This window comes from Onychomys torridus, chromosome 3, assembly GCF_903995425.1.
Source record: "Onychomys torridus chromosome 3, mOncTor1.1, whole genome shotgun sequence".
Classification (NCBI taxonomy): domain Eukaryota; kingdom Metazoa; phylum Chordata; class Mammalia; order Rodentia; family Cricetidae; genus Onychomys; species Onychomys torridus.
The window spans coordinates 134,348,875-134,375,546 of record NC_050445.1 but is presented as its reverse complement, the minus strand read 5'-3'; the positions used below and the strand labels follow the sequence as shown (position 1 = coordinate 134,375,546).

The 26,672-nt window shown below is 47.3% G+C and overlaps 2 protein-coding genes across 2 annotated transcripts in view; one reads left to right on the top strand and one right to left on the bottom strand.

Annotated features, from left to right (window-relative positions):
* Wnt5b (Wnt family member 5B) overlaps nucleotides 1-26,672 on the top strand; it is a 106,599-nt gene that overhangs the window by 49,642 nt on the left and 30,285 nt on the right. The window lies entirely within an intron of this gene.
* Nucleotides 8,532-10,625, bottom strand: Fbxl14 (F-box and leucine rich repeat protein 14). Its single transcript, XM_036181473.1, has one exon. The coding sequence runs from the start codon at nucleotides 10,356-10,358 to the stop codon at nucleotides 9,156-9,158; it is 1,203 nt and encodes a 400-aa protein (XP_036037366.1). The 5' UTR covers nucleotides 10,359-10,625; the 3' UTR covers nucleotides 8,532-9,155.

Below are 26,672 nucleotides of genomic sequence, written 5' to 3'. Positions count from 1 at the left end.
AGAACTATGAAACAGTTAACACTCCAAAGACAAAGTGCTCGGCAACAGCTCCTGGGAGTCACCTCACTGGTACTTTAAAGTTCAGTCTTGGGCTGGTGGGACGGCTCAGTGGGTAAAGGCGCTTGCTGCCAAGCCTGACAACCTGAGTTCAGCCCCAGACTACCTCACCAGACCTTCAGACCAGATGCACACATGCCTACACACGTGCACATACCAAAGGGAGAAAAAATCAAAACAAATTAAAAGTTAGTCCCAGTTTTTGGAGGAAATGATGTACCAGCTGTCAGCTCTCTAGATCCTGGGAAAATTCTTAGGAGTGGGGAAGCATCTAGAGAAAGGATTTGTTAGCCTGGAGGGCTGTTTTTCCTACAAGCAGCCACCAACTCATAGACAATGCTGCCACCTGCTGACAAGATGCAGAAACTGCAAACTTGGTGGATAAATTCCTCTACTTTTCTATCTTCACCAGAGAACAAACTGTGTGACCCACACTTTATTTTACTGATTTATAGTGAGTCCAAAGCCATTTTAGCAAAGTAAGAGCCGAGGAAAACACATTTGCCTATTTGCTACCTCTGAAAATGTTTGGATATAGTTCATGACTTCTAACACTGGGAAGGTAAACCTGTGTACATGTCCCTGGTTTATAGGAAAATGAACACTGTCACACAGAACAGGACACAAACACAGGATGTTTTCTATCCCTCTCTTTTTTTCTTTGTGATGAGATAGGGTCTTATTTAGCCCAGTCTGGCCTTGAACTCCTTATGTAGCTGAAGACGACCTTGAACCAGCTGCTCCTCCTGCTCCACCTCCTGAGTGCTGGGGTTATAGGCATGCACACCATGCGTTTTGTGCACTCTAAGCAAGCATTCTGCTGAGAAGTAGTTAGTAATGTGCCTCCACCTTCCAGTAATGTGCTTGTTGTCTGTCTTCTAATAGAACATGTCTATATTTGTAGAGCAAATGACAAGCGAAGGTATTTGCTGCTGATCCAGGTTCACTATCATTAGCAACTCATTTCTCATCTTAGTGGTAATGCAGTCTGTAATTCCTTTTGATTCTTTGGGCAGCCAGGCTCTTCTGTGTAGGGAAAAGATGAGCTAGCTGCCCTCTTGGGGGCAACCTGGTTCTGGCTCTTGCCATGTGACACACAGTGGCAGGGTATGTGTGTCAAGTGCACGGACCTCAGCATAGTGGGAGAGCCACTCACCTCTAGCCCAGACTCTAGAAGCTTGATCGACGGCCCTCTCTGTTCCCTGCAGTGGCCAGCCGAGAGCCTGATGAAGTACAGGGGTGACGACACAGCCTGATTTTGACAGATTGCTGGTGCTGGCTGAACTGTGTGCACTTGAGATAACGTAGGAAAGCTACGCATGTTTGTTGTTTTCATGTCTGCTTAAGTCTTAGGGTTGCCATCCTTGTCCGAGGCCAGGCAGTCCTCAGCAACGAAGTTAAGGTTGAAAACCCTGAAGGTCAATGTGGAGGGCCCTGGCTAGTCGTCTTTCATCTGATAATACATGGATTATTTACCTTGTTTGTTTGTTTGTTTGAAGACAGGGTCTCAAACAGCTCTGTAGCCTTAGCTGACCTGGAACTCACTCTGTAGACCGGGCTGGCCTCAAACTCACAGCGATCTGCCTGCCTCCGGAGTGCTGGGATTAAAGGCGAGTGCCACACCTGCCCAAGAACTATTGTTTTAATGGTTTAACTATTGCAGTCTCTCCCTTTATGTAGCTGTTCAGTTCTAGCCTCTGTAACTTTCTTCCAGAGTCTAAGAAATATCAGGACTGAAGTGGGGTTTGGGGATGAGGGGTGTTTGTTTGTTTGATTCTCCTCTCTATTTGGGGACTGCTTCTCAGAAAGCCTTGCCTTGCGCTGGAAAGTGGAAGCAGATGTATGTGTAAATAGTGGTAGTTTGGGGAGAGATTTCCACAGGAGATACATCATGGCCGGCCTTTGTAGTAAATATTTTGTGCCACTTTCAAATGAGGAAAGCACAAGACAACGCTGAAGAACCCCATACCGCTGAAGGAATAGTAGCTGAGTCGTGAAGAACTATTTCCCTGCTGTCCAAGTACAGCATCCTGGGTCCACATGAGCGGCCATTATAGACAGGTAGTATGTCATGACTGGTCCTTCCAGAGAGCAGATTATGCACAGGAAACATAGAAGTGCCTAATGTTAGCTAGATGAGGTGTGCACACTTGTAATCCCACCACTTGGAGTTCAAAAGCAGCTGTGGCTTTTGAATGAGTTTCAAGACAGTCTGGGCTGCATGAGACCCCATTTGTGTTTGTCTGAGACAGGATTTCTATGTGTAACCACCCTGGCTGACCTGGAACTTACTCGTAGACCAGGCTGGACTCAAACTCATGGAGATCCTCTTGCCTCTGCCTCCTGAGTACTGGTATTAAAGGTGTGTACCACCACCGCCCAGCTGGTGATTGATATTAACAAATGAGATCCCTTTACTCTTTGTGACCATAGAGAGGTGTAAGGAAAACATCTGTGGAGTCCAGTCTTTTCACCCTTGAGCAAGAATAGCCAGAGTTCCCACAGCTGGACCCCAAGTTATGACGGCTACAAGCAGGTGTGCACAGCGTGTCAGAATGTGTGAACATTCTGAGCTCTGAGGCTGAGCATGCAGGCTTCTGGCATTTGGACTCCACATGACTGCTGGAACTCTGGGGGACCTGGCTCAGGTCTCTGGGGACACTGGGCACAGCCAACTCCACCGGCTTCTTCAGCACCTTGTAGGCTACTTAGCAACCGGAACTCTTCTCAGCCTCAGGAAGAACCCTGAACATGGTCTTCATGAAACCTATCAAGTCTGCACACTGTAATTCATACCAAACAGAGTGATAATGTTGGGCATTCTGAGGTTTTGGGTGTGTCTACTCCCAAGATGCTTCAGTGCAGGATCTTCCTGAGGGGGTCAGAGTGATGTCCTGCAGTTTCAGAAGTACCCGCACACTGGCCACCCCTTGGTGCTGATTAGTCTGTGCCAGTTTCCGCTCTGAGGCAGAACTCTCATGTCACCTACACAACATCTTACTGACCCCATGACACTTCTTTTTCAGAGCATAAAATCCAGTGTGCCCGCTGCTGGCCGAGCTCCCCAGCATGTCACCCCAGTACTTCTGATATTGTCTTGTTGAGCTGCTCTGCCTCTCCTGATCCCATGGACCAGCTCCCTTCTCTTTTAACTGAGACGCACTACTTTCCAGTGTCTTAGTAAATTGCCTTCTCATTCATTGCAAATGAGAAGAAACAGAACCCAGCACCTCCGGCACAACAGGCATGTGCTCTGTGAGTGAGCTACACCCTCGGTCCGCTTTAGTGCTTTCTTTTTCTTTTTCTTTTTCTTTTTTTTTTTTTCCTTAAGAAGGACATGTGGACTTGTTCCCTAAACAATCCAAAGCAGAAGAGTAATGAGGTAATACGAACTTGTGCCCAGGCAGGGCATGGTGGTTCATGTTATAATCCTAGGAAGGTCTGAGGCCCACCTGGGCTACACAGTGCATTCCAGGTCAGTCTGAGCCACAGAGACCCTGTCTCCGAGGAAAAACAAAGTAAAACTTACTTCCCTTGTTTGGAGAGAGTGAGTACACTTTCGGGGCTAACTTACACAGCCAGGCTCCTGGAAATCACACTGTTTGGTTGGCACTAAGGTTGAGAGGCCCCCTCGGATGCAGAACAACCACGGCAGCTCACTTCCCCATGCACCTGTGCACCTTTGCGGAGTACTTACATGTGCTGGGTTCCTAAAGGCAACCCCACCAGGCACAATCCAAGCAATCCCTGGGAAAGAGCAAGAGACTGAAACTGATCATTTCTGAGTATTTCCAGCACATTTCAGTGACCCAGAAACATGTTTGCATCCAAGAGCCCGAGAATGTCCTGAGCCAGATGTGCATTTATGTCTCACCAGCTATAAATTATGAACAGTTGATACCAATTTAAATCCAGATTTCTTACCTACTTTGTGTTATTTGCTTTAAAAAAATACACTTAGTGTTGGAACGAGTACATGGACAAAAATGACCTGTGTGGCTCTGGGCTTAGGTTTGAATGCAGCTGACTTCTAACCGGCTGCTTTCATTTCCCCACTAATTTATCCAAAACCTCACACACAAAATGTAGGTCTTTCCTTCAATTAAAGGGACAGGATTAGCATTTTTAAAGGGGTGGTGTTAATGCAGGGAAGAGAAAGGATCCTGGCATGACTTCTCTAGCTCCCTCGCCGACTCTGGCAGATCTGCGCCAGGATCAGCAGCTAGGGCCTTTCCTTTGGAAACTAGGAAGGCAGTTACCAGCTGCAGAAGGTCTTGGTTTTGTTCCACAGACCTTATCTCTTAATGAAAAGGCTCTTGTTCCCCGAGAACTCAGTGGTCCCTAGGGGCTACAACTTTCTCCTTTGCCTTTGAAAACCCGAGTTCAAAGCTAGGCTTGGTAGTTTATGCCTGTAATCTCAACACTAGGGAGGCCGAGGCAGAAGGGTAGCTGTTCAAGTTCAATGCTAGCCTGGACATTTTGAGTTCCAGGCTAGCCAGGGCTACACTGTGAGACTTTGCCTTAAAACACAAAAGAAGAAACTTCAAGTTCAAATGTTCTCCATGAAGGATGTAACTCAAGATCAATACCCTTCCAGGGAAGCCCCAGGGCCTGGGAGGCAGACCACATGTCCTTACTTCTTTTGGGGTTATGGTGGGGTGGGATAGGTTCTCATGTAGCTCAGGATGGCTTCCAACTCAGTAAAGTAGCCAAGAATGGCCTTGGGTCCTGGGATTAGAGGAATACAGTACCACATCTGGCTTATGTGGTGTTGGAGAATGTGGCTTTGTGCAGGATGGGCAAGTAAGTACTTTACCAATGGAACTGTATCCCTAGCCCCACAACCTTGATTTTAAAAAGAAAACTACAATGAAAGGAACATGTCCTTTTTCAGATGTTTATTATAGATTCAAATAAAAAAAAAATACCCGTTTGTTTTCTCTTTAAGGGTCCTGGCACCAGCTTTCAGTTTTAGTGTGAGGTGGGCAGCGTTCTTGGCACTGCCTCATGCAGAGTTAAGTCAAGTGGACTTCCCCTCCTGCCAGCAGTGCCTGATTTAGCAAGAAGGGAGAATTTTCCTCTGCCACCTAGCATGCAGCCAGAGGCCCACTGTAGCCCTACGGCACTGCAGAAGCTGTCTGAACCCATTTACAGTAGCAACTGTAGACACTGATGGGGAAGGCCACTGTTGATGAGACCCAGAGAAGCCAGGAAGCCCCTTCCCAGTTTCTGTGGCGGTCGAGTGTGGGACTGAAGGGTTATAATGGCTTTACTTCCCCACCCACTCCGGGAGCTTTTCTCTCTCCCCTGTGAGCCAGGGTCTGCTCGGTAACCCTGACTGACCTGGAATTCACTACTAGCCTTGAACTTAAAGTAATCCTCCTGCTTTAGCCACTGTTGGGGTTAGAGGCATGAGCTACCATGCCCAGCCTTTTCATTTCTTGAGTTTCAGCAAATCTTGAGCCATGGCCTTCTGTTTTCTGAAAATTGACCCAAAGTACCTTTTAGCTTTTGTACCACTCACAAAATGTACAAGAACTCACTCTCACTACTGTTCCTGGTTGTTTGGTTGACTTTGTTTTTTCCGATGTTGGGGGTCAACACAAGGCCTGATGTCTGTAGACAGGTGCTTACCACTGAGCTACCCCACTCCAGCCTTAACCGCCTCTCTTCTGCCAGGTAGGTGAGGACCAACCCTTCCAGTACCCTTCCTTGATTTGAAACAGTACCACAGCCATAAGCCACAGCTCCCATTCATTCGAGGGTTCTCTAGCAGGAAACCAAGGTTGAATCAGACACTTGATCTTCCTCAGAAGGGGTGAGTTCAAATTGTGACTCCTCACTGGCTAGGCAATGTCAGGCAGCTTACACTGACTAACAGGGAGGTGTCTCCGTGGGTTGCTTGAAGGATTAAAAATTAAAAGTACCACTCAAAGGCCACATGGGTTCCCAATGTGTATTTCTTTTTCTCCATTAAAAAAGGGTGAGATGTGAGCATCTGGTCCCTTCTTTCCAGAGAGGCTCCATGCTTGCCTAAGTCAGGCCATGGATACCTAATTTACCAACCTTTTAATATTTATGATTACTTTAAACGTATAAATGTGTGCCTGTGCACATGAGTACTGGTGCCCACAGAGGTCAGAGGTATTAGATCGCCCTGGAGATGGAGTTACAGGAGGTTGTGAGCTGCCTTAAGTATATGCTGGGAACTGAGGTCTTCTGCAAGAGCAGTATTATGTGCTCTTAACCACTGAGCCATCTCTCCAGGCCCTCAAACTTACATTAAAAAAGAACCAGAGAATGTTCCAAAGTATTGGTAGTGGTTTTTTGTACATTACATGAGAATGTTAGCACGATGTGATTTAGGAGTGTTCCAGTTCTGGCTGACTGAAACACAAACCCGAAGGCTTTGACTGTGGAACCCTGGGAGCTGGGTCAGACCCCTCGGAAGCAGGTCTAATTCAGAGTGGCCATACTTTTTGCTGCTGTTGTTTTGCCTTTAGCAATAGCATTAACAGAAAAGAAACCTTCACCCCTCCCTAAAGAAAGGGAAGGTAGAGCTAGTGCCAGACTCATTTGGAGCCCATTTGGTGGCCCCAGAAGGAACAGTGCAGCTTTTGTGCTGTGTTCAAGCTTAGAGCTTGGAAATAGAAGTGTCGTACCCCACAGCAACCTGGGTTCTAGCCCTCTGTCTGGAAAGATGGGCACATCTAGGAAAGTTGAAGAAGTGACCTCAAAAATAAAGTCCACCTATGTAAAGCCAGGGCTGTCAACCAGTTTGTTTGAGCACTCACAGGTCTGTCCCTCAGCCAACGGATGCCACACTGCTGACTGTCTACTCGGGAACTGTGCTAAAATTGTTGGTATTAATTTATCTACCCTGAATTCAGCCTAGACCCTCACCAGTGGCTGAGTGGCCAGTGTGGGCACTGGAAATCCTTAAAATGCAAATGTACCAGAACTTCTGGCCTGGCTCCCTACTCCCCAGGAAAGTGCCTGCATGCAGCCAGGCCTGGAGGGGAATGTTAAAGAGGAGCATGCCGCCCCCTTTCCGCTGGACCTGCACACACACAGATCAGCACGCATGACTGGGCCAGCCCGCTCCTCTTCCAACTTACCCGGAACAATGGCTGGGCTCCCTCCATCCCTCACACTGTGCTCTCAGGGAAGGACACCCATCCTGTTTGCCCACTTCCAGAGCTCTCGGCTGGCCCATTTCTTCACGATTAGCCTTGGATCTCACTTCTACCATCACCCTCCATAAAAAGAAACTGGTCACTCTGGGAAACTGACTCTTCCAAGTCTGGCTTCTTAAAAAAAAAAAAAAAAGTTCCATTTTGTTCATTTTCTTTCAGTTTCCATGTTGATAATTTAAAACCAAAAACTATAGAAATCTCCAGTCTGGTCACAGTTCTAGAAACAGAACATTTGGATGTCAGTGGTGAATCTTACACAGAAGAAATTCTCAACCAGGAACTAATACCACATGAACAAACTGAAATCTATACCTTACTTCCGTTTAGGGTGTACACATAACACCTCCCACTTTAGCACAGACCCAACACACAATGCCTTAAAAATAATTCACAGATACAAGGGGGGATTTTGTGCTTTTTTTTTTTTCAAAAACATACTTCATATTTCCTCTTTTATTATATAAATATCAGTTTAACCTTTTACTGTAAGAATATAAACGTTTTAAGAGGATCTTTGTTATCATTTATACAAATTCACAAACAGTACAATTAATTGATAAAGGTCTCTGGGTTTCTCCATGGTCTTTCATGTTGCTGTGGAGGACTCTAAAAAAATAAACAAACAAAATATCCAACAAAAATATACATCCTACTCAAAAGCGATTTTTTTTTAAGCCACAGCCCCAACCCCCCACCAAAATAAAGCCATCTATTCCTCCATTTAGAACAAAAGCTTTTCAGACCCACAAGCTCCCATTTTATGAACAGAACACAGACAAGACGTGAAGTTCAGTCTCCTCCCTTTCACATTACGGCCCCAGGTTCTCCGCAGCCAAAGCTGAGCTACTCCGGACAGGAAGCCTCACATGAAACCTTTTTGTGGGAAAACTTGGAAGAGGGTCAGGGTGGGGCATACTTTGCATATATAAATACTCCTCTCCAAGACTCAATCTGCACCTCAAGAAACAAAAAGGCAGTTCTGCTCTCTTTCCTCCCATACATTTGTGCTATAAATTAAATCAAGATTTAGAAATATGGTTGGCTCTTCAGAGCCCAATAGACCAGGGAAAAGATAGCCAGCGTAGGGAAGTGGGACACACTGGGTAGATGGAGGTTGGGAAGAAGCCAAAACAAAAAGACAGGCAAACCCAGTGGGCACCTTTCCAGTCCAGGCACAAAAATGTTTCAGTCTCAAAATATCTCTCTTGTAGAATTCCAGGGTTTAAGAGAAAAAAGTAAACTAAAACGAGGTAGCCAGACATATATATATATATAACTTATATATATATATAATATATAGAATATACTCAGCAGAAAAAAAAAGGGGGGACAATGATTTCGATTTCTCTGAAAACTCAAAGGAAAGCAGATGAGAAGGAAGTGAGTCGCAGAGTACCCAGGGAGCAGGTGACGAGAAGAGACTGGTTCACAAAGTGGATGAAAAGGCTGTTGGAGTCGGGCTTGCTTTCCACACATTTCGAAATAAAAACCAGATCACAGTATCCAAATGAAGTGTAAGTGAAGGCAGACATCTTTCCTCAACTCCTCGGGGTTGAAACGCCTAGTCCCTCCCCGCCCCCACCCCATTTCCAAATGCAGTGCCTCGGGATACAGTTGGCGGTGGCTGAATCAGTCTCCATACCCTGCAGAAGAGTGGGCAGAGAAGCAGCAGCGTCCATCTCTCCACCCACTGGGAAAGGAGAGGAGAGTGGGTAGAGGGAGCAGAAGAACCCCAGACGCAGTGGGGAGGGGCGCCGGACTAGGAGAAAGGAGCCCAGGCTTCGCGTCACGGCCCCATCGCGGCCACTGCCATGAACGTGTAAGTGCGCGCGCGTGAGTGTGCGGGAACAGTGGTGGTCGTGGGATGAACAGGGCGGGGCAGGGGACCTGGAACTGCCGCCCTCACCTGACCTTCTCACTGTCTGTCATCTGCCAGAGTCCCAGGTTAAGTACCTTGAGGCAGGGCAACTGCGTGATGCGCTCCAGGCCGCGCTTGGTGATCCTGGTGCAGCCATACAGGTCTATGCCCGTGAGCTGGCTCAGGTGCTCAGCGATCAGCTCCAGTCCCTTGTCCGTGATGCGCACACACTGTCCAATGTTGAGCGTGCGTAGCCCGTGCATCTGCCGCACCATGCGGTTGATGCCATCGTCACTGATATGGCAAGAGCAAAGGGAGAGGGACTTGAGGCCGTCCAGTCCCTGGGCTATGTAAGCTAGACTCTGGTCTCCCACCTTGTCACAAAAAGACACATCCAGACCGGAGAGGCGCAGGCTGCCCATGGCCAGATGCATGATGCCAGTGTCGCTGATGTTGTCGCAGGAGCGCAGGTTAAGGCTGCGCAGGCTGCCCATGTGCGACAGGTGCAGAAGGCCCGCGTCCGAGATGCCGCCACAGAAGCTGAGGTTGAGCAGCCTGAGGCCCGTCAGCCCTCGCGAGATGTGCTTCAGAGAAAGATCCGTGAGTTTCTGGCAGTCCTGCAGAGTGAGCTGCTCCAGGCCCAGGCAGCCCTCGGCAGCACTCCGCGTCATGCCGGCCAGGTGCCCGATGCCCACGTCCGAGAGGTGGCGGCAGCTGCGGAGGTTAAGGCTCTTGAGGCGCTGCAGCCCCCAGGCGATGAGCAGAAGGCCGGTGTTGGTGATGTTGCTGCAGCCCCCCAGCTCCAGCACCTCCAGGCCCTTAAGGTACTGGGCAATGCGGCCCAGGCTGCTGTCGGTGATCTGCTTGCAGAGGCTCAAGTTGAGAGCGCGCAGCGAGCCGATCTCCTGCACGAACGCGTGGCCCAGGCCGTTGTCGGTGAGGTTGTAGCAGCCGCTGAGGTTGAGGCTCTCGATGTTCGCCATGCCCTGGATCACGTAGCTGAGGCTGCGGCGGAGGCTGAGGATCTGCACGCGGCGGATGCCCCGGGCCTGCAGGCTGGGGAACAGCGACGGGTTCGCCCGGCGCAGGTGCAGCTTGGCCTCCACGCCCCGCCACACCGACTTGTGGTAGGCGGCGTCCCGCCAGGCCGTGCACACCTGCGCCGCGCGACCCTTGTCTCGGACGTCCAGGTAGCCGAAGATCATGGCCAGAAGCTCCGGGAACAGGCACGAGATGTGGGTCTCCATCTTCCTCCCGCCGCTACGCCGCGCCGGGTGCAGGAGGCGCGGGCGCCGCCGCCGCCGCCGCCGCCCCGGGAGGCGCCGAGAGCGGGCCGCCGCGGGCCAACGGCCGCCCCTCCCCGCCTTCCGGCCGGGCCGCCGCTCCTCCTCCCGGCGCGTCCGAGCGGCGCTTCCTTCCTGCCGCCCTTCCCGCCCCCGCGCGGCCGCTCGGGCCTCACATCCCGGCCGGGGCGGGCGCCGCGTTCGCGCCCGCGCGCCGCCGCCGCCCCGCGCCCTGCGGCATCCCGCGCCCGGCCGCGTCGCTGCTGCGCGCGCCGGCGAGGCCCGGCCCGGGCGCTCGGGCTACGGACGGCTTCCTGCTGCCTTTGTCTGCCGTCCGCAGTTCAAACCGCCCAGCCCCGGGCTGCCCGCACTCGGCCGCCGCGCGGGGGGGACTCGGGGGCCGTGGCGCGCCGCTCTTCCTCCGCCTAGGCCGGGCGGGTCCGGCTCACGGCCGCGGGCAGCGGGACGTGGCGAACTCACCGGGCTCAGCGGGCCCGCACCCCAGCAGTCGGCCGGCCGCGCTGCGCCCTCCGCGTCCTCCGCGCGGCTCCCCCGCGCAGTGGTACGTGCCCGCGCCGCCGGAACTGGCGGAGCCGTTTCCCTGGAAACCGGGCTCTGCCCTCGGCCGCGGACGCTTAACCCCATCCGCGCCGGGGTGGCGGGCAGCCCCGCCGCACCGTGCAGCCCCTGCGAGAGCCGGGTAGCCCACTGCCGCCCCGCTCGGTATCCACGCTTACCCCATGCCCTCTCCCGCTCGCGGGCTCCAGCGCCACTTTCCTGCTTTATTTCCCTGCAGCGCCTTTAACCGTCTCACCACACCCACTGCCCCAATCGGGCGGCCATCCCACCCTCCTTTTCTCTCCGGTATTGAGTCTTAAGTTGGAGGAGACACTGGGTTTTAGTCAGCGTAGTTTGACAGTCCTTGTAGAAATTTCTGGAGTTGTCCAAGATGCCTTCCTCCTACAGTCTGGTTGTTTCCGTACACTCATGTGAGTTCCTGTCCCTTTCAACTTTATGTGTCTAAACTTGCCACCCCTTCTGCCCTCTGCCTTCCTGCCTAACCTACACCTGGTTTTGTCTTTTAGACTACAGATTGCATGGCCCTTGTAGGAACACTTAATACATTCTATTTGCTGACACACATACACGGTTTGGCTTGATTGAAGACGGTCTTATGCTTTATATGTGTTTTATGAAACTGGGGCAGAGCTCAATTCTACAATGTAGCCTCGGGTCTTAAATGTCCTCATGAAGGATGGGATTTCAGAATTTTATTTTTACTACCCGTGAGCCAAGAGAAAAGGACCCTGTTCAGAGAAAAAAGACCCCGTGGGTTGTTATTTAAGTTACAAATTCACACATCTAGATACAAAACAATCTGACTCATTTGTTTCCTTGACTCTTTGGGAACCTGAAAAGGACTTTTTTTTTTTTTTTTTTTTTATTACATTGTATTTGTTTATGGGGGTGTGGACATGTTCTACAGACAGTGTATAGAGGTCAAAGGACAATTTGAGGGAGTCCGTTCTCTCTACCGTGTGGATCGAACTCGGGTCATGAGGCTTGGTGGTAGTTACCTTACTAGCTGACATCAACCTCTGAACAAGATTTTAGATGTGTTCGGAAGATGATCTCCTAAGCTTTTTTCCTCTTTTTTCCTGAGTAACAGATACTTGTTAGACCCAAGTACACACAGGAGTACTAACAGGCTGATAGACAGTAAATCCCACCCAGTCTTTAAATCAGGAAATGCAGATTCTAAAACTCTTGCAGCCTTGTAACCTCCAGTTTCAAATACTGTGAGGCCCATTGACTTTTATAACCTTCCTGAGACTACATTGTCACCAAATAATTCCTGATGTACAGTTGTACAGTGTAACACTTCTGGCTGTACCTCAGTTTGTACTCATCACCTGGGGTCCTCTGGGTTACTTTCTGTTTAAAGACATGTTGGGGGGCAACACGGAAAGGGATCTCCCCCTAACAGTATAGGTCCTGGGGATGGATCCCAGGCTGCCAGGCTTAGCAGTAAGCACCTTTCCTGCTGAAATGTTTCTCCATGTTTCTCCAGCCCAAGCAGATTTTTATTATATTTTATTCACTGTGTGTGTGTGCCCCTTATTACTCTATACCATCCCATCCCACTCTCCCACGCTTCTCAACCCCTGCTTCCCAACACATCCCCTCCTATTTTCGTGGCTTTTTATTGTTTTGTGATGTGCTATTTACAGGAGCATGGTCAAGTTACCAGTGGAAAGTCTTTTTTTTTTTTTTTTTTTTTAACAGGGTCTCACTGTGTAGTCCTGACTGGCCTGGAACTTACTATGTAGACTAGGCTGGCATGAAACTCACAGCAACCCATCTGCTTCTGTCTCCTTGGTGTTGAGATTAGAGGCATGCACCCCACCACACCTGGCTTTTTAAAGATTTAGCACAAGTGTGCATATGTGCCTGCCCAAGAAGGGCAGTAGAGACCTGTGGATCCCCTGGTACTGGGGTTAGAAGCAGTTGAGACCCTCCTGCCATGGGTGCTGGGAACCAATCTCTGGTCCTCTCAAAGAATAGTCCTCTTACTGATTTCTCCGGTCCCATTATCACATTTTTGATAGTTGAATGTAGATGTTTTTGTATTTATTCCAAAGTACCTTCATTTACCTCCCTCTGCCTTTCCCCTCCGTTCTTTTTCCTTTCCTGGCTGTCCTGGAACTCACTATGTAGCCAGAGTTGGCCTGGAAATAGTGGCAGCCCTACTACCTCAGCTTCCTTCCTTCCTTCCTTCCTTCCTTCCTTCCTTCCTTCCTTCTTCCTTCCTTCTTTCCTTCCTCCCTTCCTTCCTTCCTTCCTCCCTCCCTCCCTCCCTCCCTCTCTTTCTTTCTTTTTTTTGGTTTTTCGTGACAGGATTTCTCTGTGTAGTTTAGGTGTCTGTCCTGGATCTTGCTCTGTAGACCAGGCTTCCTCGAACTCACAGAGATCCGCCTGCCTCTGCCTCCCGAGTGCTGGGATTAAAGGTGTGCCCCACTGCCACCCGGCCTACCACACCTTTCTAAATGCTGAAATTATAGGTGTGAGTCACCTTATCTAGCTACCTAGTATGCCTTAACCCCACTAGTGCCAGGCCTAACCTATACAGTATGAACTTCGAGGTTTTTCCTTATCTGGAAAGATCATTCTCAGTGGTGCACACTTTTGATCCCAGCACTGGTCAGGCAGGTCTTTGTAAATTCAAGGCCAGCCTGATCTACAGAGCTAGTTCCAGGACAGCCAGAGCTGTCTCTAGAAAAAAGGAAAAAAAGAAAGATCGTTCTCCTCGGAAAGTCATCCAATGGCACCTCTAAAAAGCTGAACACCTGTTTTACTTCTAGCAAAACTTTTGAGTTAAATGCTAGAATTTTTACTAATACCCAGCTTTTCATTGAAGGTGTTCCATTATAAATTACAGGAAGTTTCAGCTGTGTGGTTATCACATTCATTAGCAGCGAGAAGCATTTCAGGAGATAAACTGCAATAGAGAAAAAGTGTGGCACCAAATGAGCCTGTGCTGAGTCACTGGTGGCTATTTTGGCACTGTGAAAATGACCTCCCTTTCTGGGCCTCAGTTTCCTTATCTAACAATATACAGCGTTTGGCCCGGAAGTCTTCAGACGCCCTCCCCCCCAATCCCCCAATGGTAACTCTCAGCAGAGCCCCGATCAAGTCTCTCTCAATATCCGCTTACTTCTGGGTTGTGCACTGTTTCCAATTCAGGCTTCAGATGAATATTTTCAGAATCAGATCAGACCTGTAGGTATAGTAAGTGGTACACTACTATACTCTCAGCTACTCAGGGAGGCCGGGCAGGAGGATGGAAGCAAATTTGAGGCCAGCCTGGGCTACATGGCATGGTGCTCTTTTTAAGCAGTCAGAGGACAGCATTCTATAAGTGGTTCCCTCCTTCCACTGTGGGTCCAGGGGTTGAACTCTGGTCCCCAGGCTTTACAAAACTGTGTTTTCCAGCTGAGCCATCAAAGCCACAATCTCCTGGAGAGGATGTTCTCTGTTCCTAGATTGTTTTTCTGAGACAGGGTCTCAAAGTGGAACTATGTATCAGAAGATGACCTTGAACCCATGATCATCTTGCTTCTACTTGCTAAATGCTGGGATTACAGGCGTTCACCACCACATCCAGACTCTGATGTGCCGGGATCAAACCTAGGGTTTCATACATGCTAAACAAACACTCTGAACTGAGCTACGTTCCCAGCCTATCCCTAAATATTTATTTTTAAAAATTTTTAAAGATTTATTTTTATTGTATGTATATTCATGTTCTTCCTGCATATGTGTCTCTGTATTATATGTGTGCCTGGTGCCCATGGAAGCCAGAAGAGGTGTCAGATCCCTTGGAAGAGGAGCTACAGTTGGGAGCCACTGTACGGCAAGAAAATCTACTTAATTTTTGTGTATATAATCACAAATACGTCTTTGTATGCTGGTTTTTTTGTTTTGTTTTTTGTTTTTTTTGTTTTTTTTTTGTTTGTTTGTTTGTTTGTTTGTTTGTTTTTGTCAGCTTAACACAAGCTAGGGTCATCTGGGAGGAGGGAACCTCAACTTATACCCTCCATCAGACTGGCCTGTGGGCAAGTCTCTGGGCCATTTTCTTGATTATGGATCGATGTGGGAGAGCCCAGACAGTGTTAGGGTGGGCAATGCCACCCCTGAGCAGGTTACCCTGGCAGGTATAAGAAAGGTCATTGAACAATAGTCTGAGACATGTAAGGAACATTCCTCCTCTGCTTTAGTTTCTGCCTCCAGGTTCCTGCCTTGACTGCCCTCAAGAACAGGCTGTTATAATCCCGATTTCTGTAACTGGTCACATGGCCTTGGCTGGTATTTATAAGTACCTTCCTTTACTCCCCATTCTGTATTTTCTCTCCTCATAAGCACTTCAATAGGTCCTGGAGGGGTGACCCACATATTCATTCCAAAGGGTCTGGGTCATTCGCCACCCACCCTGGATTGAATTGTAGTTTCCCATTGACTTTAATCACAGGATATAGTAACACCAAGAGATGCCCTAAAACAGCAGTTCTCAACTTGTAGGTCATGACCCCCTTGGGGGTCTCAGATCAGATATTTCCATTATTATTCATAATGTAGCAAAATTACAGCTATGAAGTAGCAACAAAATAATTTTATGGTTGGGAGTCACCACAACATGAACTATATTAAAGGGCTGCAGCATTAGGAAGGTTGAGAACCACTGAATTAAAGGATCTCCTCCTACACTCCAGACATAATCTTCCTTATCTCCTTTGTGGAGAAGCAATCCAGTTTACCCCCCCCCCCACCCCATAGTCAGGATCAGTCACCCTTCCTAACACTGTTGTTCCTGTTTCAGCCTGCTGGATTAAGGTCATCAGAAACCATCATCAGCGGAGGGGAATCTTAGCTTCCAGCTCAATGCATTGTTGTGTCTTCTAGCAGGAATATTCTCCATTCTGGAGCAGGCTAACTTTTGGCCAGCAGGGTCCTGCCAACAGGAAACAAACATTTTCTTAGTGGGCCACTAGGGGTGATAGTGAGTGGAATCATTCTCTTCCTCCCTTGACCTGTGGTCCGCCGTTAAAGGAAAAACAGCACCGTAGACTGGATGCCCACTCAAAGCATATATAGCCTGATGAAGAACTCTGCCCCAGCCCTCCAAGGTACTGCCATCCAACTGGCCCTGCAGCTGTGTTTTCAAAAGGCTATTCCACTGTTCAGTCAAGCCAGCTGCTTCTGTATGTGGCACCATATTAAGAACGGTGACTCCCATGAATATGGGCCCCCTTCCGTGGCTATGACTTGAGTTTCTTGGTCAGAAGCAATGCTGTGTGGAGTGCCATGATGGTGGATAAAGCATCCTGTAAGTCCAAGTATGGTAGTTTTGGCAGAAGCATTATCTGCAGGAAAGACCAATTATAAGCAAAATATGTGTCTATTCCAGTAAGAACAACATACTGTCACTTACATGATGGACATGGTCACTGGCTCATCACTCTGAGAGTGCTGCTACCTCGGGGGCTCAGTATCAGTCTCTGCCGCTGGCACATTTGGCACTCAGTGGCAGCTCCTCCCAGTCAGCCTTGGACCACCGCTGTATCAGCGTCAGTGGGATGCCTGTAGGGAACCACTTTTATGAGCAGTTGTTCCTGAGGACAGTGAAGCCTTCCCATTCTGCTCTCTTCCTCGAAATGAATTTGAATCTTTATGAGATGGAGCCTCCTCTGAGGGCAGGGTTTTGCCCTCAGGATACGTTTCCATTCTCTCAGTGCAGTGCAGGAATTTCATGTCAGAGGTGCTGATCTCTCTATTAATTACAGCTGCCTTTTAGCTGAGAAGTGCTCCCACCCTGATATTTCCTTGGCCAAACCAGTCCATTTTCTTTAAATCCAACTTTAGGGCCCAGGAAGAGTGAAGCCTCTCCCCAGTTCCCGACAGTCCTTGCTTCTGGAACCTCTTCAGCTGAGCCTCCACTGTCTGCATTTCCTTCTGCATTACTGTCTTCCAGGCTTCCCCAGAGTGGCCATTATCCAGCCTTCAGCAGCTTTTCTAGCCCAACACACCAAACCCTTCTGCATTCCTCCCACAAAAGGTTCAGAAGCCACAGACAGGTTTGTCACAGCAAAGGCGCCACGCCTCTTAATGTCCTGACTTCATTCTATTGCTGTGACAAAAAATCCTGACAAGCCGGGCGGTGCTGGCACAGGCCTTTAATCCAGCTCTTGGGAGGCAGAGGCAGGAGGATCTCTGGGAGTTCAAGGCCAGCCTGGGCTACAGAGTGAGTTCCAGGACAGCCAGGGCTACACAGAGAAACCCTGTCTTGAAAAAAAAGAAAGGAAGAAAGAGAAAGAAAGAAAGAAAGAAAGAGAGAAAGAAAGAAAAAGAAAATAAAACAAAGACAGGAAGGAAAGAAGGAAGGAAGAACCCTGACAAAAAGCAACTTGGGAGAGAAAAGGTTTATTTGAGCTCCTAATTCCAGTTATAGCCCATTACTGAAGGGAAGTCAGGCAGGAACTGGAAGTAACCATTCACATCCATAGTCGAGAGCAGATAGACAAGGAATGTTAGCATGTTTAGTGCTCAGCTAGCATTCTCTATTCTTAAACAGTCCAGGGCCCTAAACCAGGGAGTGGTGCCACCCACTCTCAGGCTGAATCTTCCCAAAATTAATTAAGGCAATCAAGACAATCCCTCACAGACATGCTCACTGGCCAACCCTATGTAAACCAACCCTCATTGAGACTCACTAGGTTATGCCACACTAACAATTGAAACTAACCATCATAATGCCTATCCGGAGTTTCAGTTCTACCATGTAGAAAAGCTCTAGAGCCTGGGTGTGGAGGTGTGCGCCTTTAATCTCAGCACTCCAGAGGCAGAGGTCAGCAGATCTTGGTGAGTTCCAGGACAAGCTGTTCTACAGAGTGTTCTACAGAGTTCCAGGACAGCTAGGACCTCATAGTTGTGTGTGTGTATACCATGTACCATGTGCGCAGAGCCCATGAAAGTCAGAAGACGTTGGAATGCCTAGAACTGGAGCTATAATCGCTTGGGAACTGCCATGTGGATGCTGGGAACTGAACCCAGGTCCTCTACAAGAACAAATGCTCTTAACGACTAAGCCATCCCTCCAGGCCTCAAGACCTATCTCTTTAAAAACAAAAAAATGTTAGGGCTGGAGAGATGGCCCAGTGGATAAGAGCACTGGCTGCTCTTCCAGAGGACCCAAGTTCCATTCCTAGGACCCACCTGTCTGTAACTCCAGTTCCAGAGGATCTGAAGCTAATGCACATTAAAAAAAAAAAAAAAAGTTAAATAAATTTTAAAAAATGTTACATTAAGCTTACTGCCTTCCTTTTCTGTTTGTTTGATTTTTTTTTTTTTTTTGAGAAAGAGTTTCTCTGTGTAGCCCTGGCTGTCCTAGAATTCACTCTGGCCTTGAACTCAGAGATTGGCCTGCCTCTACCTCCTGAGTGCTGGGATTAAAGACATTCTCCATCACCACTACCCAGCTCCTGTCTTTTGTTAATGTACCATGAATGAATAAAATCTCCCACAGACCTGGGTCGTACAGATACACCTTGGCTGGTTATTAAATCTTTCTTAGACTTTGTTTTCCGTTTTTAAAGAAATATAGAGGTTAGAGAAACAGAAACACAGCAAGGTGCAGAGCTGAGATCCAAGGGAGCAGCTGCTTGTACCTGGGCTTGGCTTTGAGCAAAAGCGGCCTATTCCATTGACCCAAAAGGACAGTGAGGGAGCCTCCCCTCTGAGGGACAGCCAGCGTCTCCGGCTTTGACTCAGGTTTCGCCTCCCCTCCTGCAGCCTTTCTGTTCTTATGCTCAGTCCTGCCTCCAAGATCTAACTCCTGAGATCTGGATGGAGCAGGGTTAGCTTCCCTAACCTGTGGCCCCCAGCAGGAGAGCTCTGCTATCTAGAGGTGGCTTTTGTTTTAAAAGATATGTCAGGGGCTGGGGAGATAGCCCAGTGGTTATGATGAGTGTTTACTGCTCTTGCAGAGGACATGGGTTTGGTTCCTATCACCTACGTGGTGGCTCACAACCTCTTATAACACCAGTTCTGGAGGATCCCACACTATCCAGCCCTTGGGCACCTGCACACATGTGGTGCACATAAACTCTCTCTCTCTCTCTCTCTCTCTCTCTCTCACACACACACACACACACACACACACACACACAAAAATAAAAATTCTTTTCAAAGGTTTGCTAAATTGCATTTGCTTGATAGAGTATGTGTTTAGTGTACAGGGGTCCTGGAATCTTTAAAGGTTTACCCCTTTTGGCAAAATGAAAATAATATAGAAAGGGCCTATAGCCCCCTTCCACTTCCATCTTTATCTTACAGACCATCTTCCCTTTGGTACCAATAAGGTGGCATAGTGAAGAGAACACAGGTTTTGTAGGCACAGACATAGCACATACTCACTATGGGGAGCCTATCTTCCCTCCCAAGCTGGCCAAATGTTTTCCGTAGTTGAGTTTATGAGGGCCAGGCAGCTTGAACACATACAACTCCAGACCAAGATGAAAACAGCCAGTGCTTACTGAGCAGGAGCTGTGGAGCAGGTGCTGTTCTAAGGTCTGTTCATAGATGAGCCTTCCGTCTGGTCGCCACAGCAGCTGGTCTTCATTCCCGACCCACGAAGATGGTTACCAATGACGAACCCACTGCACCGGGAATGGGACAGCTGGCAGAACCGATTCTTGTTGTTTTGAACTGGGTCTCTGTAGTGCAGGTTGGCCTTTAAACCATGATCCTCCAACCCTATTTTCCTGAGTGCTGGGGTTTGAACTCTCCAGACCAATCCACCATGCTTTGCCTGTTGTAATGCAGTCAGTATGTGATGCCATGTGCACCTGCTGTTGGCAGTGAGTGAGATAATGGATCAGTGTGTGTGTGTGTGTGTGTGTGTGTGTGTGTGTGTGTAGGTGTTGTATGCCCTCTGGGGAGATAAGCTGATACAGTTTTTATTCCTGCAGGCCTATACCTAGCTCTGGCTTTGAAATAAAAGACCTTGAATTGCTTGTATTGCTTGTGTGTAATTCTGTCACCCTCTAGTGGTCACGTCTCTCTTAGCCCTGGACCCATGGAAACAACCCCATTTCTGCCTCCACCTGCTAGAACTCAGGGCCCCACACCAGCTGAGCAGTCTTGTCCCGAAGTGAGCCCTGGAGATGCCCATTCTTACCAAGTGCATCTTGATTTTTGTGTGTTGGGATGGTTACTGCATCTAGGGCCATATGCGGGCCACCAAGGCCGAGAGCAAGGCAGGAGTGGAGAACAGAAGAAACACCATTTCCAACCAGTTTCAGTTCTGCGTTCCCAGGGAAGCAGGCCAGGGTGACTCAATTCAACCTTGGAGTTGAGCGGTAGCTTAGCCAGACATCTGACCCTGCCGCTTCTCTCTGCTCTAAAGGTCATTTGTATGAGGCTCCTCTGAGATGATCAGATCCTGATAAATGTTTAAGAAGGCTGGAGGGGGAAGGGAGGGTCAGCTCAGCCTGTCTGGAGCCTGTCTGAGCTAGGCTGAACACGGCTGCTCTGGGTTCTGGGCACAGCGAGTCTTCCTGGAAAGCCCTGTGTAGGTGAGCCAGGTATTTGGTGTCCCTTACATAATGTCATATCCACAGGAGTCTTGGAAATCAGCCTTGTTGGGGAGTTCACATCCAGGTCCCCTTCTCTGCCAGGAGAGGGTTCAAGGTCTCACAAAAGTCAGAATCTGGAGGGGTAGGAAAGGCTTCCCTTCATTCCACATGCCAGGGGAGACGGTGTGGAATGTCAAATCACGTGTTTCTTGATAGCACGCACTACTGTGGCTCCCAAGAGGTCAGCGATTCTCATAATTCTGTATGAAATTTCTGCCTGGATTTTTCTAATGTTGACACAATTTGGAATTCCAATTTGGTAAGTTTCTTGTTTGCTGTTCACCTTTCATGGTTTTTGTTGTTGTTGTTTGTTTGTTTGTTTGTTTTTAGTTTTTGGAGGGGGGAGGTCTCATTGTGTAGTCTAGGGCATCCTGGCACTAGCTCTCCATCCTCATCTGCCTCCCTGGTGTCAGGATTACAGATGCCACTGTGTTTGGCCTTTTATTTTAAACTTTCTCAAAGGCAGAGCAATTTACTCAAGTATGGATGCCAATATTGTAACCGTTAACAGGTCCTTATTGGTTTTGTAGTTTGGATACTGTTGTTCCGTGTATTTTTGGTAGAACCCAAGGCCTCCTGTGTGTTTGGTCAAGTGCTCTGCCTCTGAACTAATCCTACAGCCTGAGGATTCCTTGGTGTAACTGGTTGAGGGAATCTAAATTAGAGTTGTCAACTTCTGGCATAATAACAAATCTTAGTAATTAGGTGGCAGCATCTTAGTAAGGTTCTGAATGTCCTGCATAGAGATTTAATGACAGTATTGCTGTTCTTACTTTATAAATGATGAAATGAGGCACAGAATAAAAACTTTCCTTGGGGTCCTGGAAGTAGATACAGTCAAGTGCATTTGTCCTCTGAAACTCAGAGCACCAATTCACGCCAATACTTCGTGTTTGTTGTGGTCACCTGACCTCTATGCTCTATATTTGAGTAGTTCTATGTGATTTAATAATAAGGTACTGCCAGGCGGTGATGGCACACCTTTAATTCCAGCACTTGAGAGACAGAAGCAGGCAGATCTCTGAGTTTGAGGCCAGCCTGGTCTACAAAGTTGAGCTCCAGGACAGCAAAGACTAAACAGAGAAACCCTGTCTTAAAAAAAACCAAACCAAATAATAATAATAATAATAATAATAATAATAATAATAATAATATATTGACAGGGGGCTGGAGAAATGGCTCATTGGTTAAGAGTACTTGCTACTCTTCCAGAGGGTCCCAGGTGTATTCCCAGCACCTACATGGCAGCTCACAACTATTTATAGCTCTAATTCCAGGGGATCCAACACCCTCACACAGACATATATGCAGACAAAACACCAATGCACATAAAATAAAAAAAAAAAAAAACTACTTTTTAAAAGTTAAAAAAAAATAAACATTGGCAAAAGTATATTGACATCTGCCCGCGCATCCTGCTAGGTGAGTAGGTTGGCTCACTCAGACACATGCAGTCAAGGAGGAAAGGGAGAAATCCCAAGAGCAAGTGTGCCTGCTCCTCACCCACCGGTTGCGGGACAATGGAGACTACCACCTTTGGAGTCCTCTTTCAGCTTGCTTCTCCACGTTTCTGTTCACGTAACTATAAAGTTTTGAAAGTGTGGTATAATGTAAAAACCATTATGTGAGCTAAAAGACAAAAGTGCTACTCCGGGAAGGCTAAAAGTGACTTAGCTGGCTTTGGGATTTCATCAACAGTGTCGTCTTCTGTAATCTGTCAGGATGGGAAAGGCGTAGCGGATGCTCTTGAAGTTGGTGTATATTTGCTTCTTTATGTTGCCTTCAATGTCCTGACAAGTCATTTCCTCCCTCCCTTCCTCCACGGCTCCTGCCTCTCTTTCTTTTCTTTCCTGTGGTGCTAGCCAGCCTAGGGCCTTGTATGTGCCAGGCCAGGGCTTTACCACTCTCAGACCATGATTTTCACGATAGGCCTGTCATTCATTGAAAATACCCTGTTAATTGGGGCCGCAGCTACAAAACAAGTTCAAGGTCAGCCTGTTTCAAAGGTGGAGAGGGAGAGAGCCAAACACCTGTAAGAGATATAACAAGAGAATTTTGATTGCTACATAAACGGATGGTAAACTGGTGTTTACGTTTCTCATTGTTATGTAGCATTACATAGGAATGGCTTACATTTTGAGCATTTTAAAATCTTCAACTGAAATGGCCAACATTAAATCATCTTAAATTGTGCAGGGATCTGGGAGAGATCTGTTCAATTCCAATGCATTGTGTTGTTCCCGGAGGTTGTGTGTGTTTCAAACTGTTCATTTGGATTCTGAGAAAGGTCTGGAAAAGAGAGGATGAAAACCCTAAATGACATCATAAACCATTGCTGTTCCACCACAGAAATGTCTCATACAAAGGCAAAACCAAACCAAATGGGAGTGGGTGCTGAAGTCTAATACCAACAATAGGAGGTGAAGACAGGGGGAATGGGAAATTCAGTGTCATCAGCTACATAGTGAGTTCCAAGGCCAGCCTGGGATACTAGAGACCCCTGCCTCAAAACACAGTAAAACAAACCAAACTAAATAATTCAAGTTGGAGACTGGTGGGAGCTTTCAGTGTTGTGTTCCAAGGTTACACATGACAGTTAAACTGCGGCACAATTCCCTCTCTAAAAGTGAGTGATGTAGGGGCTGGGGATTTAGCTCAGTGGTAGAGCCCTTGCCTAGCAAGCACAAGGCCCTGGGTTCGGCCCTCAGCTCTGGGAAAAAAAAAAAAAAGAGTGATGTAAATAAAAATGAGTGATGTGGCTGGAGTAGCCTGAAACTTGAATGCTTTCTTAAACATGAAATTTTTTCCTATGTATTTTTTTAGTTCACTACCCACCCTGTCAAGTCCCTAATGAAAGCAAATTATCTAAATATGGGAATCAAATCAGCAATATCAAGTTGTAGGTTTAGGAGAGAATTTGCAGTAAACATGGCACCCAGGGCCTTGTACATGTCAAACACATACATGCTCTGCCACTCAGCTACACCCTCAGCCCCCAAAGCCTTAGAGGGCACCTGGGAGATGCTCCTGGATCTGCCCATGCATTGGCTGCAGCAGCATGCTGGCTGGTTTGCTTATGATCTGATGATTGCCTGTGTTGGGTGTGTAGGTGAAAATACAGCAAGCCTTGTGTTTGAGAGTCTACATTTTATGCTAAATTCTATTTCAATAAAAACGTTGTTTGGCAGGAAAGAAGTCAAAGTATCTTTATTTGCAGATGATGTGATTCTGCACAATGAGAGACTGTAAAGACTCCATAAGAAAAGTTTTGTTTCTTTGTTCCCTTAGAGCTGATAAATACTTTCAGCAAAGTGGCAGGATACAAAATTACTATAAATCAGTAGCCTTCCTATATCCTAGTAACAAACACTGAAAAAGAAATCAGGGAACATCCCACTCACAATTGCAAGAAAAGGAAAAGAAACAAAAAACCTTGAGCCTCAGAATAAAACTAATCAAGGAACTAAAAGGCCTGTTAGTGAGAGCTTTAAAGTAAGAAATCGAAAAAGGTGCTAGAAGATAGGAAGACCTCTCTCCCGTGCTCATGCTCATGGATTGCAAGAATTAATATTGTGAAGTGACTATACTAAAAGCAATCTACAGATTTAATGCAATCCTAAATTAAAAAAAACACAATGCTATTCTTCACAGAAATAGAAAAAAATCTTAAAATTAATATGGAAGCACAGAAGACCTTGGTTAACCAAAGCAATCCCAAAAACAGTGCTGAAGGTATCACCCAGATACAAACCTTCACCACTCTAACCACTTGATTGTTGACAAAGATGCCAAAAATCCACTGTAAAGAAAAAACAGTTTCTTTAACAAATGGCACTGGGAAAATTGGGTGTCTGCATACGAAAGAATAGATCCCTATATCTCACCCTGCATAAAAGTCAATTTCAGATGAATCAAAGATGTTAATGTAAGACCTGAAAGTCTGCAGCTGTTAGAGGGAAAACGCTTCAGATACAGGCATAGATAGTCATGGCCTTCCCAGCAGGACTCCAGCCCCTCAGGAAGTAAGGCCCATGATTGGTAAGTGCAACCTCATGAAACTAAAAGGCTTCTGTACAGAAAAAGAAACAGTTAATTGAGTGAAGAGACAGCCTGCAGAATGGAAGAAAATCTTTTTGAGCTATACATCTGATGGAGAGCTAGTATCTAGAGGTACTAGGAAGAACAACAAAAAGGAAAAAGAAAGAAAACAATCCTATTGGTAAATGGAAATGAACAGATATTTCTCAAAAGATGAACTACAAAGGACCAATAATCACAACTTCTCTAGCCCTCGGAGAAATGCACACACTACATTGAGATTCCATCTTTCCAGTTAGAAATGGCAGTCATTAAGAATACAAACAACGCCAGGTGGTGGTGACACACGCCTGTAATCCCAGCACTCGGGAGGCAGAGGCAGGTGGGTCTCTGGGAGTTTGAGGCCAGCCTGGGCTACAGAGCGAGATGCAGGACAGCCAGGGCTACCCAGGGAACCCTGTGGTGAAAAAGCAAAAAAGAAGGTAGAAGAAAAGCTAACTAAGGGGACAAAGGATGCTAACGGGAGCAGGGAAGGGTGAGGAGCGTTTGGGGGGTATGACTGAAATATGCTCAGCATAGTATATATACATATATGCAGACTTAAAGAATAAATCTTCAAAGCATGGCTTTGGAAGCTCTACAAGAAGATTACCATGTCGCCCCTGGTCAGAAAAGTGGTCATTCCTGAGGAAGCCCCAAGGACCTGGCCGTGGGGTCCCCACAGCTAAGCTGTGGAATAGCTTATTTATGGTATAGCTAGGAATAGCTAGGCATGGGTCCACGGCATGCACAGCTTGTGCCAGGATGGGTCGCAAGCTCTACCAGATGTGGCCAGAATCTGAAAGCTGCAGGCTGGGATTTGGCTAGGAACATTGCTTTGCTGACCAATGGAACTGCATACCGCCAATGAAAGCCACAAGAGAGCTTCCAGAGCCTTTTCCCTGGAGCAGCTGCTAGCCAAGGTGCTGCCTTGCCATGAGGAGGCTGTGCTGAGACCAACGTGAGGGTTTCCCAGCATCTTCCCCGCATCTCTGTGAGTGGCCACACTGTTGTTTTCTCAGGAATTTTCATCATATTTTTCAGATGAACACCTTAGTTTTTACAACTGACGTTGAAAAGTGAAAATATGACCAAGGTATCTGAAGTTATGGAAATACCATATCATAGGGAGATCTGGCAAGGATTATGATTAATGAATCCTGTATGGGTGTTATAAATTATAGTTATGTTGTTAAATGTGAGTGAAGACTCATAGTCACACATACAAAATTAAAAGAAAAGATGAATTGTCACGGGAGAGATGAGCTGTCATCCCTGAGAAATAGTTAATACATCTAATTCAATTAAATGGTATTAATCTAATGTGGTGACTGTCTAAGTTCTTGTGTTACATGTCCAGTGCAATTAAAATGCTCAAACTTGAATGGTACAAGTAAAGTTAAATTGTATGCAGTTCTATTTTTCTAATGGAAATAAACTCGACATGTAGCTTATAATTTAAAAGGCTGTTTCTGTGTATGATGTCAGGGTGTTAATGGATCAAGAATATTTACTTCTATGCATACAGATCACCTTAAGTTCTGGGCAGCCTTGTCCTAGACAGGAAGGTTGTGTGGCCCTGCCTCTGGCTCCAGGACTCTCACCTGTGATTACTGCCTCTTCCCTGGGTATTTCTAGCTGCCTGCTCCATTGCTAAACCAAAGGCAAGGCTCAGAGGTTAAGAGCACTAGCTGTTCTTCCAGAGGTCCTGAGTTCATTTCCCAGCAATCACATGGTGGCTCACAACCATCTGTAATGAGATCTGGTGCCCTCTTCTAGCCTACAAGGACACATGTAGGCAGAATACTGTAAACATCATAAATAAATAAATCTTAAACCAAGGCAAGAAATCTTCAGCCCCTGGCCCAAGACATGTGATGGAGTGACTCTAAGCTGGATCCCAGGAGTCTCCCCTGTATTCTTAGTCCCTAGGGGAGGTGACAGAAGGAGGATCCCTTAAGCCCAGGAGTTTGAGGCTAGCCCAAGCAACACTCCTGAGCTAGCCTGAAAC

Excerpts from the sequence above, each read along its gene's own strand:
- Fbxl14 (XM_036181473.1), bottom strand. The coding sequence starts at position 10,358 with ATGGAGACCCACATCTCGTGCCTGTTCCCGGAGCTTCTGGCCATGATC.